The sequence below is a fragment of the Chelonus insularis genome, unplaced genomic scaffold (genome assembly GCF_013357705.1).
Source record: "Chelonus insularis isolate UGA/USDA-ARS -01 unplaced genomic scaffold, ASM1335770v1 contig_334_pilon, whole genome shotgun sequence".
Taxonomy (NCBI): Eukaryota; Metazoa; Arthropoda; class Insecta; order Hymenoptera; family Braconidae; genus Chelonus; species Chelonus insularis.
The window spans coordinates 211,560-228,605 of record NW_023276502.1 but is presented as its reverse complement, the minus strand read 5'-3'; the positions used below and the strand labels follow the sequence as shown (position 1 = coordinate 228,605).

General features: G+C 35.5%; 1 protein-coding gene across 5 annotated transcripts in view; it reads left to right on the top strand.

The window, feature by feature from the left end:
• zfh2 (Zn finger homeodomain 2) overlaps positions 1–17,046 on the top strand; it is a 204,684-nt gene that overhangs the window by 123,093 nt on the left and 64,545 nt on the right. For all 5 annotated transcript variants that reach the window (XM_035082035.1, XM_035082033.1, XM_035082032.1 and 2 more), the window contains 3 exons: positions 817–3,692; positions 3,999–6,743; positions 6,828–7,257. In XM_035082035.1, coding sequence (XP_034937926.1) covers positions 817–3,692; positions 3,999–6,743; positions 6,828–7,257 — 6,051 coding nt within the window. The remainder of the gene's footprint in view (positions 1–816; positions 3,693–3,998; positions 6,744–6,827; positions 7,258–17,046) is intronic.

Sequence of the window (17,046 nt, the reverse complement as noted above, 5' to 3'; positions counted from 1 at the left end):
TCTTTTCTTTACCTCTAGAATTAAATATTGGCAGTTGGCTCGAGCCTTGCATGATGTTTGAAGAAATTATTATAACGAATTTGACATAACAAAAATGACAGTTATTGTAAATAATATATTTTTATTTGTATACAAAGATATTATTGAATTGAAGTGAAAATAAAAACGATAAAAAAAAAAAGTTAAAACAGGAAAACAATTTTAAAATAAAAAAAAAAATAAAGAAGTAATAAAATTTATTCATTCCCAGTAGATTAATCAGTATCACAAATTACAATCTCAGTTATCTCTGACTCCGTCATTAACGACACGATGCCCTGGAGTTGTCGTAACGTGTATAGCGATTATTGAAAACTGCCGTTTATTATCATTTGCCGTGCTTTTCCACGTTCGTTATTTATGATAGGTGGTTCTACATACATTTATATGTATGTAAAAATTAGTAGAAAAAAATAAAATAACAGTTAGAGAGTAACTACATAAAGTTCATCGATTTGTTGAGCAAAAAATAATCATTAAATAAAAGTAATAAATAACTTTTATGAAATGATGAATAGTTTTGTGTTATGAAATAATTTTATATAGACAGCAAACAAAGTAATTAACTATAGATGCAGAATATGTGATAAATTGATAATTATTGACATTATAACACATTTTGTTATTCTCATAAATAATAGTTCACACGATATAAAAATACGTACATAGTTAATAATAATTAGTTATATAATATTTGTTTGAATTTTGTTTAATAATATTTATAAGGAATGGTAATGAATAGTATGATAATGTATATTGTTGTCTTTTGGGTTGCAGATCGACGAGAGGTAGGCAGTGATTGCGGAAGTGAAGTGAAACAAGAGCCAGATAACGATCAGGAACAAGACCAAGAGGCTGAAATCGAATCAGATGAAATCGCGTGTCCTTATTGCACGTATCAACCGACATCGAAAGAAGAATTGAAACACCATATTCAGATAGCTCATACCCAAGACTCAGATGAAAAAATGGAGATGGTTAAAGAAGAGCCAGCGCAAGACTTTCTCTGTCCTTTATGTCAAGACAGTTTTAAAGAACGAGCTGCATTAGAAAAACACGTTATGCAAATTCACTCAGTTAATTCTGACGGGCTTCAAAGGCTTCTTCTTCTTGTAGATCAAAGCCACTGGTTAAATAATAATCCTCGAAACTCTCTGACGCCAGTGGCTACACCAACATCTCCAAGCACCACGAAACAAAATCAAGACGAAGAAAGTGAACGAAGTGTTGAAGAAATTGAAGAGATTACCAGGTGTACGCTTTGCGGAAGAGTTTGTCGGTCTTTGGAGGAACTTCAACAACATCATAGAGAATCTCATCCTGCATCAACGCCAACTTTAGCTGTTAGTGAAAAACATGTGTATAAATATCGATGTGGTCAGTGTAGTTTAGCGTTTAAAACTCTTGAAAAATTACAACAACATTCACAATATCATGCAATACGAGATGCTACTAAATGTGCACTTTGTGCGCGATCCTTTCGATCAGTTCAAGCACTACAACGACATTGGGAAACAGCTCACGCAGACGCACAGGATGAAGAGTTAACTCAAAACAAGCACAGTTTATTACATGCTCATCCAATACTCCAAGCATTAACGGAAGAGGCATTGAGACGTCAAGCAAATCTTTCCAATGAACAAAATGCTGATGAAGAAGCTAGAAATGAAGAGGAAGAAAGTGATACTAGTGATTCTTCACCCCTTCATAAAGAACAAAGATTATGGGAAGACTATTTGAATAGTCAACCAATGGCCGAAGAATCGTATCAAGATTCAAATCGTAAATTCAAGTGCCATCGTTGCAAAGTCGCATTTACACGTCAGAGCTACCTCACAGGACATAATAAGACTTTACTTCATCGGAAGGGTGAAAAAATGACTTACCCGATGGAGAAATACCTCGATCCAAATAGACCATTTAAGTGTGACGTGTGCAAAGAAAGTTTTACGCAAAAAAATATTCTTCTCGTGCATTACAATAGCGTTAGTCATCTGCATAAATTAAAGAGAGCAATGCAAGAGCAAGGCAATAATAATACTCTTATTTCAGTCATGCCACCGGCAAGTCCCACCGAATCTCCTGATTCCCAGCAAGATCAGGATAAGAAACCTTTTAAATGTAACATTTGCAAGGTTGCTTACAGCCAAGGAAGTACGTTAGATATACATATGCGAAGTGTTCTACATCAAACACGAGCTAGTAAGCTTTTTGACCTTGCTGCAAGTGGTCAAGTAGATGTAGGTAAACCTCTAATTGAACATCCACCACCAGCAACTAGTCCGTCAAGTCCACCCTGTAATGCAAACAACACTGGAAGTAGCAACAACACTAACAACAGCAACAATAATAACAATAATAATAATAGTAGTAATAATAGTAACAATAATAATAGTGGTAATAGCAATAATATGCTCTCTTGCCCACGCTGCAGCGCCCTATTTGTTAATCAAGATCAGTTATCTACTCATCAGCAACTTTATTGCATTTTTAGTAATCCTTTGGCGCTATTCCAACAGTTAGCTGCCTCTCAACAAATGGCATCTTCTACTTCTGACAATACTCAACCGCCAATGTCCACTACTCCTGGTCCTCAGCAACAACTTGCACAAGCTGCCTCGCAGACAACTAATCAAGTTGCCCAGGACATTCTTTCCCAACCAAGACATAAGACTTCTCAAATGTATAAACATTTACTTGAAAGCTTCGGGTTCGATCTTGTGATGCAGTTTAATGAAAATCATCAACGAAGAAAGAAGGAAGAGGAAGTAGCAGCAGCGCTACAGGCTCAGCAAGAGCAAGCGAAACAAGAACAACAGAAGCAAGCTCTTGCTGCTCAACAAGCTCAAGAAAGAGAAGATCTCGAGGTTGAAGAGCCTAGTGAGGAAGAAGTTATTCCTGAGTTGACAAAAAGTACTTGTCAGCATTGCAATAAAGAGTTTAGCAGTGTGTGGGTGCTTAAAGCTCACTGTGAAGAGGTGCATCGTGACCTGGTACCAAGAGAATTTTTGGAGAAATATGCTCAGCAGTTTAAGTGTGAATATGAGAAGAAAAGTGTTGTTGTCACAGCTGCAACGTCTTCTTCAACGACGACTGCGCCTAGAAGTTCAACCCCGGCATCTAATCAGCCACAAGATTTAAGTTCTGATAAAGAGAGAAGAGATAAAGAAAAAGAAGAATCTCCAGAAAGTAAAGAAAGAGTCAGTCGTACTCCAGAAGCTACTTCAACAACACCAATAACGACTCCAGTGCTGAGCAATACTCCAGTCTCTAGCACAGACTCAACAACACCAACAGCTCCAACTAATCCTCAACATCATATGTCACAGTCACAACAACAGCAACATCAGCAACATCAGATGACACTTGCACACCAAATGACAGAAATACAAGCAGCTTTTAATGCCGTGGCTGCTTCGCAAATCCAACAACAACTACAACAATATCCTGGTTTGATGATGGGAATGATGGGTCTTCCTTTGGGCCTCAATGTACCTGCTCTTGCTGCCATGAATCTTCAGCCTCCGCTCGTACCTATGATGCTTCCACCTCCACCGTATGATGGCGCTTCTGCGACTTATCCACCAATCACAGCTCAAGCCGATCTTATTGCTAAACAACATCTCGCTTTACAGCAACAGCAAGCAGCGGCGGTGAGTCTATTTTTCATATTTTTACTTATTCTTTTGGTCAATTTTAAAAAATATTTATTTGATATTAGTCGTAAAAAATTCTTTTCTACTAATAAAAAATGTTACTTAAGCTCTTCATAAAGTATTTTTCATTGAATTTAATTCTTAAATTTATTTAAATTTTTAAACGTTAAATTCTTCATGTTTCATAAAGTCGTGTTTCATTAGAAATTTTTGATAATAATAAATAATATAAAATTTTTTATAACGATTATCATAACAAATTATTGAATGCTAATAACTGAATAAATTTGAATTCATACACAGGCAAACGCAGCAGTATCGCAGAAACGCGCACGAACTCGAATCACCGACGAACAGCTGAAAATTTTACGAGCGAATTTCGACATAAACAATTCCCCTGGCGATGAGCTAATAATGGAAATGGCAGCACAAAGTGGTCTTCAACCAAAAGTAATAAAGCACTGGTTTAGAAACACACTTTTCAAAGAACGTCAACGTAATAAAGATAGTCCATACAATTTTAATAATCCACCATGTACTACGTTAAATTTAGAAGAGTATGAGAAGACTGGTGAAGCTAAAGTAACTCCTTTAAACTCTAGTACGTCTGGTGGCAGTTCTTCCGATGATAAAAGTCCAAACAAACAATCAACTCCGCCACCAGTATCCGCAAGCAATACTCCAATCACAAATACTATGAATACGATAACTGAAATTAAACAAGAAGTGCCTGAACCATCAAACTCATCGCTCCAGCAATCACAGCAACAACAAGTAGATGATACTCAACACCTCTCTCCAGGAAGCTCTGGAGACCAACAATCACGGCCTCACTCTCCTGCTCTAAGTATGAGTTCTGTATTTTCTGGTCTTCATCATGATATTTCGTCTCATGTGCCATCAACAACATCAAACACCCCATCTACACCAATGTTACCTCCAAAACTAGCTCCTCAGAACTTTGCCAGTCCTAATTCTGTAGGTGGAAATGTCGTTCCAAGTCCAATAACTGCGATGGCATTGACCCCACAACGATCCATCAGCCCAGGACGTGGCCCAACTGATTTTTCTTTTGGCGGAAACAGTAATGGCAGTAATTCTTCAAGCTCTAGCTCTGGGAAGCGCGCAAATCGTACTAGATTTACTGATTATCAAATAAAAGTCCTTCAAGAATTTTTTGAAAATAATGCTTACCCAAAAGACGATGATCTAGAATATTTGAGTAAACTTTTAGGCTTGAGTCCGCGAGTAATTGTCGTTTGGTTCCAGAATGCACGTCAAAAAGCTCGTAAGGTTTACGAAAATCAACCAGCAGCAGAGCCAGTGACTCCAGGGGGTCGGGAAAATGATGATGGTTCAGGTCGATTTCAAAGAACTCCAGGGTTAAATTATCAGTGTAAAAAGTGTTTGCTTGTGTTCCAACGATATTACGAGCTTATTCGTCATCAAAAAACTCATTGTTTCAAAGAAGAAGATGCTAAAAGAAGTGCACAAGCTCAAGCAGCAGCCGCTCAAGTTGCTGCTGTTCTCAGTTCAGAAGATAGCAATAGCAGTTCAACAACTACGACTAATGCAGTGCCAAATAATCCACCAAATGTTTCTAATCTGAGCGAGCAACTTCAACAGCCTCTCAATACTCCCACTCCTCCTCATGTCCAGCAACAAAATTTATCTCAACAAGCATCCCAATCTTCTCAACAACAACAAGCTGAAGTAAAAGAGGAAAATTTTCAATGTGACAAGTGCAACCTCATGTTCAGTCGATTTGAACTCTGGCGTGAGCATCAACTGGTACATATCATGAACCCGTCCCTCTTTCCGCCAGCTTACCCTCCAGACTCTCCGTTTGGTATTCTTCAACAACAAGCACTTAACGCAAGTTCTGGAGGTGTCTCCAGTGATGCTCCACATCCTCTCATCGCTATGATGCAAGATCGTAAACGAAAATTTGAAGACTTCGAAGATGCCATTGGTGGTGAGAGTCGGAGTAATTCAGAGCACAGTGAACAGCCAAAAGATAAGCGACTGCGCACGACAATACTTCCAGAGCAGTTAGATTATTTATATCAGAAATACCAGATCGAGTCCAATCCTTCAAGAAAAATGCTGGAAACTATTGCAAGAGAAGTTGGATTAAAAAAACGTGTAGTTCAAGTCTGGTTTCAAAATACCAGAGCAAGGGAACGTAAAGGTCAGTTTCGTGCTCACAGTCAAGTTATCAATAAACGTTGTCCATTTTGTCCAGCTCTATTTAAAGTCAAATCTGCTCTAGAGTCTCACTTGAGTAGCAAACATGCTGATCAAGTAGCTAGAGGTGAGGTTAATATAGACAATATTCCAGATGAAGAGCTGTCCATGGAATCAGCGCCGTCAAATCCGAGTACTCCAAACATGATCCCACCACTATTTCCTTCGTTCAACAGTGAAATGGAGGCTTCGCTAAAAAAATACTACGAAGAGTCCATGAAAAGATACATCAGCGAACTACAAGCACACACAAGTAATGGTAAACAGGAGGCAGGACAGGGTTCTGGAAATGCTGGAGAATCTCCTTTAGATCTCAGTAAACCAGTTGATCTCAGTAGACCAATAAAATTAAATTTAGGCGGTCTAAGCAGTCTTCTTGAAGAGCAACAGCAACAACAACAACACCATCAAAATTCAGCTCTTTTTCGTAGCGGAAGTGACTGTGGACCTCTAACAGACCTTTCCGAGCGAAGTATGTGTGATGATGACAGTCTTAGTGAGACAACCGAGTTCTTAGACGACGAAAGTGGACCTGCAAGTCCTGCTTCGAGTACTCAGAGCTCGAGACATGGTACCACAACAACACCAAGTGGAATAGGAACTCCAGCAACGGGCACTGGAGGCTCGAGTAGCACAAATACTGCCAGTGGGAATCAATCAGCTGGAAAGCGATACAGAACGCAGATGTCAGCGACCCAGGTGAAAGTGATGAAGTCTTTATTTTCGGATTATAAAACTCCGACGATGGCTGAGTGTGAGATGCTTGGACGAGAGATTGGACTTCCAAAGCGCGTGGTCCAGGTGAGCATCAGCTCAATGAGTGAAGAACATTAACAGCATCTTTGCATAAACGATTATTGATGGCTAATGGAGAACCGGTTGCAGGTATGGTTTCAGAATGCACGTGCTAAGGAGAAAAAGGCGAGATTAGCAGCTGGTCTTCCAGCAGAAGGTTCCAGTGTCCAACCACATCGTGGACCAACAGGTCCTGATGAATGTCGTCTGTGCTCCGTACGCTATTCTCCAAAATCTCCACTGCAAGAGCATGTCTTTTCGCGCAGACACATTGAATCAGTGCGTGTTGCAGTGGAAGAGGGTAGCTTAGTACCTCCTACTCCTGGTGCGCCGATCTTATCCAACAGCAGCGGATCTAATGCCGTGTCAGGCGCTAATCAGACCACTAATCAACAGCAGCAACAACAATCAGATGAAAGCATGATGTATGGATCACTGTTTTTACATCCAACTGCAATGTTTCAACAACAACAGCAACATCCAACCAGCGCTGGTGCCTCTACGGCTACCACCACCCCCGGTGAGTGTCTGGCTGACCTCTTAGATTCGTAAAACGTCGTCCAAATGCCTTGCGCACGCCTCGATAATCGATTATTCTGCACGATCGTCACGATTATGTTTGCATTATGTCGGAATTAAAAATTATATTCATTCTCACGGCTATTGTTGACATCCGTGCTAATTAACAAATCATTCTTACTAGGAGAAAGAAATGAAAATCATTGAAAGTAACAAAAAAAGGGACTAAATAAAATATATTTCTTTTACTTAAAAAGAAAGTTGACTGAGAAATAAAATTACGAGCGTGCGCATGGTTTAATTGTCTCAATGTTCGTCTGATCGTGCACGTTAAATCGTAAATTATATATATATATATATATTTATATGTTAAATTAATGAATTAATCAGTTAATGAAAATACAATAAATAGTACCGATGATTTGGCTGGGTCTCTGTGATAATCAAAAAGGCCCATGATAGTTGCACGTTTATTAATAGCAAAAAGAAAATGCAGATTGAAGTTAATAACTTTATGTAGTATGAATATGAATAATAATATATCCAGAGCTATAAAAAAAAAATTATAGGCAATATATTAAAAGAGTTCCAAATGAAAATAATATTGGGGAACAAAAAAAAATTGTGGGAAGTTTCTGGACATGGAAATAAAAGAATCCACTAATATGAAAATAAATTAATTAATTAGATGATTAAAATTATAAATAAACACATTAATAAATAAATAATAATTTAATTAAAAAGAAATAAAAAAGAGTTAATCTCTTTAAATACCTTCGCATTTTGAAGGTTTGCTCATTGCTGCCGAGTAGAGCTTAGACATTTATTTGTTTGCAAAATTGCTGTACAGTAAAGACTATATTAAAATGTAATTAGAATGGATTTTTATTATATTATTATTATTATAAAATAATAAATATTATTATTATTAATATTATCATAAAATTGGTATTAAGATAATGGGTGGATCTCTGTATTTAGCCACCAATTAAATGCGTTCAAATATCATTAAATCGTGTGTTACGTCATTTAACATACACTTTATTATACATATAGTATAGCGAAGAAAGTAATCAATAATAATAACCGGAAATATTCAATAAGAACGGACTAGATTGTCGTTTACTTTTAAGTAGCAAAATTTTCTCTTTTAATATCAACTGTCACAAGATCTTTTCATTATTTCTATTCATTCCAAGATAATTACATGTTTCTTTTAAACTCATTATTCTTTTTTATTTTCTTATTCTTCATATCATCGTATCATTTAATTCAGTCGCTCATTTGTAAATACCTCTCTTAGCGTTATATATAATAATAGAATTATATTATAGACATTTATATATAATACGTCATGAGAATAAGGGTTGAAGAACAAATCCTATTCTCATCTCTATTTCATGATTAGTTTCATTCGATTGGTCTCCATTTTGTCCCTACTCGATCACACATACAGTTGTTCATGTACACCCCCTTCTTCTCTTAGTTCAAACAGACTCCAGTACGCCCATGGGGGTGGCTATTCTGGAAACAAGAGAATGTGCGCGCGCGTGTACTTTCTAACGTATTATATGACAATATGGAAATATTTCTCGTGTGATTGAGAGAAAAAATTCGTTTTTAACATACCAATAGCTATGCAATTAATGTTTTATTGAATACTTTTTTATTTTAATTCCTCGATGACGACTGTTAAGAAACAATGTATTTTTTTTATTAAGTATAAAAAACAAACAATTTTTTTAAAATTAATTTATTACTGAAAACATTAAAGACTTTATAAAAATAAATTTTTTCTCTCATTTTTTTCATCTCTTACCCATCAACATCACTAGTTAATCACTACAACATGGTCATAAAAATTGTTTTTTACTTTAATTATTTATAAATTTCTTTACACAATCGTCATACTCTTAGCAGGATCTAGAGATAATTAAAAACTAAGATTATTTTCTTTAATTACTTATTTTAATTTAAATCTCATTCCTCCATTTTATGCTTTGTTTTGACTATCATGACCTTGATTTTATCAAATTATTGCAAAATAAAAAAACTGCTAAGGGTGTGACAGCGAATCTCTTGACTTTTCTTAAAAAGTACTGATATAAGTACACATTCATAAATCATCTTCTCAAGTCTTGTGACAGAGAGAACACCTACAATACAATGTTATGTTTGTCGGTTCTATTATTATTATTCTTCTGTACATAGTTTATTATTATTATTTTATGTGATTATCATTATTATTATTGCTATTATTATTATTGCTATTATTATTGCTCTTATTATTAAACGATTATTATTATTATCTTTATATTATTATTATTTTTCCGTTCTAGTCTAAATAAAGCTATACTATCGAAACATTATTTTTTGATTTGTCATTTTATATATAGAAAAAACACATACACTTCCTATCCCTCATATCCTTGCCAAAATTTTTACACACGTTTATTTTTTACTGACTGAAATTACTGGAATAAAATTTGACAAACTGATGGAAGAATTTATTTATACTTTAGTGATATCAATTAATTAATTACAAATATTTTATTATAAATATTTATAACTAAGAAAATAATTGATAAATAAATTAATTCATCAGTGATGGAATTTAAATAGAAATGTTGAAATAAAAATGCAGATGTTGGTGAATTTGTTTATAAAAGAGAAGAGTCATTATTGATATTTTAAGTGGAAAAATGACAAAAAATAGGAATGATTGTGGTTAATTACTCAACTGTATAGAACGAGAAACACGGTAGGTTCTCTTAGAAGAGAATCTAAGGAATCCCAGAGGCGGAACTTGGTGGTTGTTAATTGGTAGCTGCACGACGTTATTACAGCTCTAAGAGAAAAGTGAGGGAGATAGAAGTAGAGGGACATCGTGTTTCATCCTTAAGTAAGTTCCACGAAGGCCGGAGGCACGATATTCAACTGGCGTAATGACGGTAGTTGGTTTGACTTGGCGAATCGTCATTTTTCATGCGCACTCGAGACTCCTTGAGGCATCACCGTTGTAAAATCATTGTTGGGTTGGGCTTTGTGCATTTAGAGGCCACCCGAGCTGTTTTCTACTTTTCTGCCATCCACCTACCTTATTGCTAAAAAAGCTGCTATTATTTCTCGCTGATTTTTCAAAAAGAAAAAAATTCCAACTCAAGGCTACATGTCTAACTACTATTCTAATAATTTAATTAAGCAGCGGATGCATTAAAAAAATTTACAAGTATTTAAGTCATGATGATGTGGCTTCCCTGTCACTTTTAATTCATTATGTAATTCTGGCCTATTTAAATGCTACTTTTTTATGGCTTGTAATTAAATTTTTTCCTCACTACCCTCAGCTAACAATGATCTCTTAACATTGGAGAAAATGCAATCATTCTGTTTCACTTTTTTTTTACTAACAATTTATTTTATAATTCATTTGCAATTCTTTTTAACACACATTTAAGCAATAAGTGTAGAAAGTCCAATGAGCAATAATTAAAATGAAATTAGAAAGGTTGCTTAAACATTTTTTTTAATTCTTCTTTCTAGCAGACGTTTCAATAATCATCAAACACCAGTTAGATCAAATGATAGTTATTAATTTAATTGTTTGTTTAATAAGTAAAAAGCTATATTGATATTTTAAAAATTTTGAGGAAAATAATTTGAAATGGTTACTCATCAAATATGTAAGGAGGGAAAACGTGTCTAAAATGTAAATAGATGAAGCTTTCAATATCACCAGAACCTTTTTCCAAGTTACACTTATGTGATATTATGTACAGATGAAGCATGAAAAATATATATCTACATACGATAGTGCAAATTTGAATTTGAAAACGACGAGGTGTGTGTTAGGTTTTTGATGTACACGAGCCGAATATTTTCGACGTTTAAAATCGATTTCTTTGGTTACAACTGTGATGCTTGACTTGGCCAGTATAACGGCACACGCCTCGTATATCCATTATGTCAATTTGCAACCCCTTATGCTATTTCGCGTATATACATCTTTTCTTCCTCATTCTCGTGTCTGACTATTAGGGTGTAGCCTAAGCACACGTTATAAGAAATTTAAATTTGAATTTAAAAAACGTCGCTTGTTGCTCTACTTGTTCGACTGCCTTCGACTTAAAATGAAAATAAGTATAGAGATCGTTGCACATTCCCCAAGGACACGCGTTCATGACAAACATCCAACCCCCTTTGAATTTCTGCTATAACGAGATGAAAAATTATTCAAACCATAGGTGTATAAGCATCAAACGAAATGAATCGCGAACCCTTTGATGCATATTTTTCCTCACTCCATGATCTCCTTTTTTTCCTCTCCACATGATCGCTTGCGCAACGAATCCTCGTGCCACGTGGCTGCATTTAGTATCTTACTATTTTCAAAATCTTATGCTAATATTCACCAATGCATTGATGGGCGTTATATACACGAAACAAATGCCGGTATTTCTGAACCTGGGTCTCTTGATTATGTGCGATTCGTAAAATTATGCTAAGTATAGAGTTAACCCTCGCGGTTAACTCTCGCATGCGTCGTCCTGCCGCGAGATCTATATATGTATATGCATATTTAACGATCAGTGTACCATAGAATTGTGGATCGAGTGTGCTACAACCGCGTGTCGTTTAACGGCACGTGGCTCTTGACATGCTTAACAACATGATAATTTTTTTCACCGGATTCCATCGTGTATTATGGAAGTTTAAAAAGTTGAGATTTCGTTTTCATCAAGCTCGTTACTATTCACTTTTTCAATTATGCCAGCTTTTCAATAGATTTATTCTTCAAAGCCTTTTCAATTAAGTTGATCGTTTTAATCAGTACCTGGTGGATGGATTTTTTGGAGTAAAAATATTCTAGGGACTATAGTGAACTTGCTGAAGGCATTGGAAGTGATCTCAGGCATTTATAGGAAGCGAATTATTTTTTTTTTCAATTTAAAATGAGCTCATTGAGCTTGAAAACGATAATTTAAGGAAGTTTGTAAAATAATAAAATAATCATTGATGGGTAAAAAAATAGCTCATGAGTTTTTGGAGCATAAAAAGATTGTAACTCTATCATGACATCTGCAAAAAATAATGAGGACAGGAAATGATAGGAATTAAGGCCAATAAACTAATAAAAGAAATTGAGTAAATATACTGTGAAGAAATTTCGCAATTCACTCATTACTGAATCGCAATTATAAACAATGAAATAAAAAATTAATCTTGAGGAACGCCTTCTGAAGTGAATGTTGCAAAAGTGTCGATACCCTGGAAAGGATAAGATCACGAAATAAATCTAGATCCTCGTAGCCTAGCAATGACAATAAGCCTAGTAATTAAATCAAACATTTTTTTTCCATAAAACCTATAATTTAGCGTAATCAAGAGACAAGAGAGATTTTGACCAATGGAATTAATTAAGCCGGCATCGAATGTTAAAGATTGTAAAAGACTTAGGGCATACAAAACCGACGAGAGATCAGATCTTTCGCCGTATCCAAATTAAATTCTGCCACAGGACACGAGGAGAAATGCCGCAAAGGAATTAGCATGAACCGTGGAATTTTCTATCCTATTTTTTTACTCCTTTTGTTATTTTTTATTCGTTTTGCTTCTCGCTAATTCAGCGAATCCTTTATTCGTAATCCCTTTAGAGTAGCGGCACGGTCAACGTTTGAGATGGCGGCAGTCCCTAGGTCTTCTCTGTCCCAAAAAGAACGAGGTCTCAGCAGTCGAGGCCATATGTTACCCAATCCGCTAGCTAAAGCTATTAATTACATCCATCTATCCTGCAGTAGTGGAGATATCGCGCGTACATTTGGATCCAAGTTGCACCAGAATCGTATATACCATCAGCCATCAGTATTATCCATATTGATTATTGATGGTTAATGGACCCTCTAAATCGCCTGGACCACAGCTAGACTTCTCCCCATCAACTCGCAGGGTGAGAATCTAAAAAAGGCCACGCGCCCAGTATTGCACAGAAATATATAAAAGCTGAAGCATAAATCATTAGGCCATGTCGCGGAGAAGCCATTATATGTGACTCACGGTTGTCGGGGGGATTGAACGGATAAAAAAGTCTGCCTTGAGGGTGAGAGTTTGGGAAAAATAAGGACAAAAAAGCTACCGGAAAGTAAAAGCGAGTGAACGAAAAAAATCATGAGGGGTAAACGATCGAGAGATGTTGCTGTATATTATGTAGGTCTCATCATATGTACACATATGGGTATGTACGAGATTGTATATAAGCATTTGGAATACTTTATTATGGACCTGGGATTCATTCCTTTTTCATTGGCTTAATTTTATTACGTTACTGGGGTAATAATTCTTTTGCTATTTGATAAAAAAACGCAGTCGAGTCACTGATTACACCAACACTTTGATTCATACTTTTTCTCCTGGCAAAAAAATTGGTTTTTATGTGATGATAGATCCTATGCATCCTTGGATATATTTGAAAAATACTCTCAAGCAAATCTAAATACTTGGAGAAATTTTAAAATGATTGAAAAGAGATTTTAGATGCCTGGAACTATTGAGTTAATTTATTTAATGATTTTTATCGGTACCTAATAATTTAATTTATTTATTTTTAAATACAAAATATTCATAAAAATAATTCATTTAATTTACGATCAAGTGTGAAATAAATTTAATTTTAATATTACAAAATAAGTTGATTACATCACAGTAGACATAAATTTACATTGAAGAGGAATAAAAAAGTGTAATTAAAAAAAAATGGTTAAAAATAATAAAGTTTATCGTTTTTTAATCCGATTTTTAATAAGCTATAAGCTCGGAAAGTTATTCAGTAGTGAGATGTAGAAAAAAAAAATTTTAAGGTAAATAAAAGTATGGGATGGTTTACATAATCGATTTGACACACAACTGATGATGAACAGAAAGTAGAATATAATATATTTCTGGTAGTAGTTATAATCGAACAAGTTTCGTTAGCATCAATAGTTTTTTTTTTATTATTATTATAACCCGAAAAGAAGTCAAATTTCTTGTTTTTCATTTTATTTTATTTTTTTGTGCTTTGTGTCTTGGGCATTATTTCGCTCCATTCGTGGCCCTTAGTGATCGCAAAAAGTCTATACGGCTATTCGATCTTCCTCCGAATTTCTTAGGGTGTCGAGTCGGGCTACCGGGAGCGTGAAACCAAATACGATTTAGAAAATGTGCCGGCGTGTCACCTTGACTTTTTGTCATAATTAATAATTAATGCGATGATTAATAGCCACACTCTTCATCATTTTGAAAGGGAAAAAAATTTGTTCAACATTTTTTTATTTTACCCTCACCTCCACCAGCATCACTCTACCAACACCACCAGGTACACCATCACTACCGCAAAGTACTTTATGAAGGATTTTTTTTACGCTCTTCTTGAACGCAAAATTACCTCGGATTTATTGGGAATGGAATTCAAAGTGATGGTGGAGCTGAACGAGAGAAAGAGAGATGGGAAAATAACGCGGAATTCACGGTGATTGTGATTAAAAAATGTGTAAAATGAAAAATTAATAAGTTTATTCCTGCACGGCTGAGCGCTGGCCATTTCCGGTGATTCGTGGAGCGAATAATATGGAGGCTAAAATGACGTAGTTTCATGATGTACATCCAATATAGCCCTGGCAAGGTAAAGAGGTACACGTACACCTCAGGCACAACCGTGTCGAGGGCTTGAACCCGCGACCGCAGATCGCAGGCCGCGTCGGCGGCGGCCGCTGGTTGAAGTTGTTGTCTGAATTATACTCTGATTATACTCCAAGCGTACAGCGGGTATGATTAAACATTAAACAACGCCATTATAGCGAAGTACAGAGAGAAGTCTTGGTATGTCTTGGAGTTAGGTGGTGGACGAGGAGGAGCAACCTCTCTAAGAGAGTAACAAAGAAGGGTGGCAAGAGAGAAGAGAGAGGGGGAGGTGACCGCGGACGCTCGTGTCCTCCTACGAGTTGCCTCTTCTGGATTAGCTTGTAATCCGTTGCGATGAGAGCGGTAACCAGAAACAAGAATGCCAAGAAGCATAATTAGCTATTCGCCAGAGCAGAAGCCTATTTGCTTTACTGCATTCCATCAAGCGCCATTCACCAATGCTCCTTCTTTTACTCTCTAAGTGTGTATATACAGTCAACATTCACTCTGGATTCACTTTACTCTCGGCCTCATGCTACTTACTATCAAGTAAAACAGCTACGAAAATAATGGCAAATTGTTCAACAATTTTTGCTTCATTGTTTGATAATAATTTTACGAGAAATGAATTCATCCTGGGAAAATAATTTTTTTAACACTGATGTACATATTACACATTGAAAAATAGTTTATTTTTATTTCAATTGGAAAATCAATATTTTTTGATCAATAAAATAAAGATCGAAAGAATTATTTTTCAATGATAAGAGAAAAAAAAAATGATGCATGCAATTTTATCCTTAAAAGCACAATAAACACAATATTGGATTGTGTATTGCTCATTTCAAAGATTCCAGTAGGGGGTATAAAGGGATGGAAAAGAATACATCTCACGGGAAATTGGAGAAAAATGGCCAACAGATGAAAATAACCATCGTTAAGATGTTTTTCGCGTAATTCCAAACCTCGGTAGTCTCCTTCACCCACCCCCGAGTCTATAACGAATAAAGTCATGGATGTAACAGAGGGTTGGAGGGGTGGGACCACAGACATACATTAATAACCGAGAGGATACATATCTACTCGAGAATTCATCCTCAAGGCAGAGAAGAGGATAGTAAAAGATACATCCCCTATATAAATGTATGACTAACGGGTAGAAGCTTGCATTGAGCTTATTAGAAAGAAACGAGGAGCAATATATTTGCGTGGTTATCCTTCGTTGAGTATATTTTCGTTGATATATATATATATATATTGTACTCTAGTTTTTCTTCTTCTTTATCCTACATCTCATTTCCAATTTTTTCGCTTGACGGCCACTTCACACTACTTCACCCCCATCTTCTTTTATACTTTTCCCTCGTCCTTATAAAAGCTTAGAAAAATTGTTATCCAACCGTTTCTCATAGAAATTGGTGCTCTGCGGTTGAGTGGTCTCATTACTGCGGTCACAAGACCTACCGGAAGCCATCATATCGCGTGCAAATTTTTTTTATGAGTTCATCCAGCAGTTGTCGTTGTTCTTGATTAAACAAAAGAGTAAAGTGGTTTCAAGCTATAAATAAAAATCAATATTTATGATGTTCTAATAAATTTAAAACTACCACCATTATAATCACATTGGTCAACACTAAATTAATTCAATACAAATTTCATTGAGCTTGCGTTTTTGCATTACTTACTGACTCTTTTCATTGAAAAATTATCTCAAGCCTAGTAATTTTATTTATTTAACATTTTTTTCATTCATTGGATGCTATTAATAATTAATTAAAAGACTTAATTGACATGAATTGATCATCAGTGGAAAGTCATTGTTTAAAAAAATTTTTAAGATTATAAATTTTTGGAGTAACGACAACATAAAAGAGCTTTTTATCCTCCATGTGTTTGATAACTGGATAAATCTATAAATAAAGATATTTATTAAAATAAATATTTCTCTTGTGCCCAATGTATTCTCTACTTAAAAGGTGACTCTGTCATAAAAAACTTTATACATCATAAAAAAATTGGAGCAGCATTTTGGGGTGAGAAATTCTGTCTAAATCAAACAGTCGTTTTTGTGGGACAAAAAATCCTTTGTAGGCTAGTGGAATAAAAACACTACTCCAATAAAAATAATCTTGAT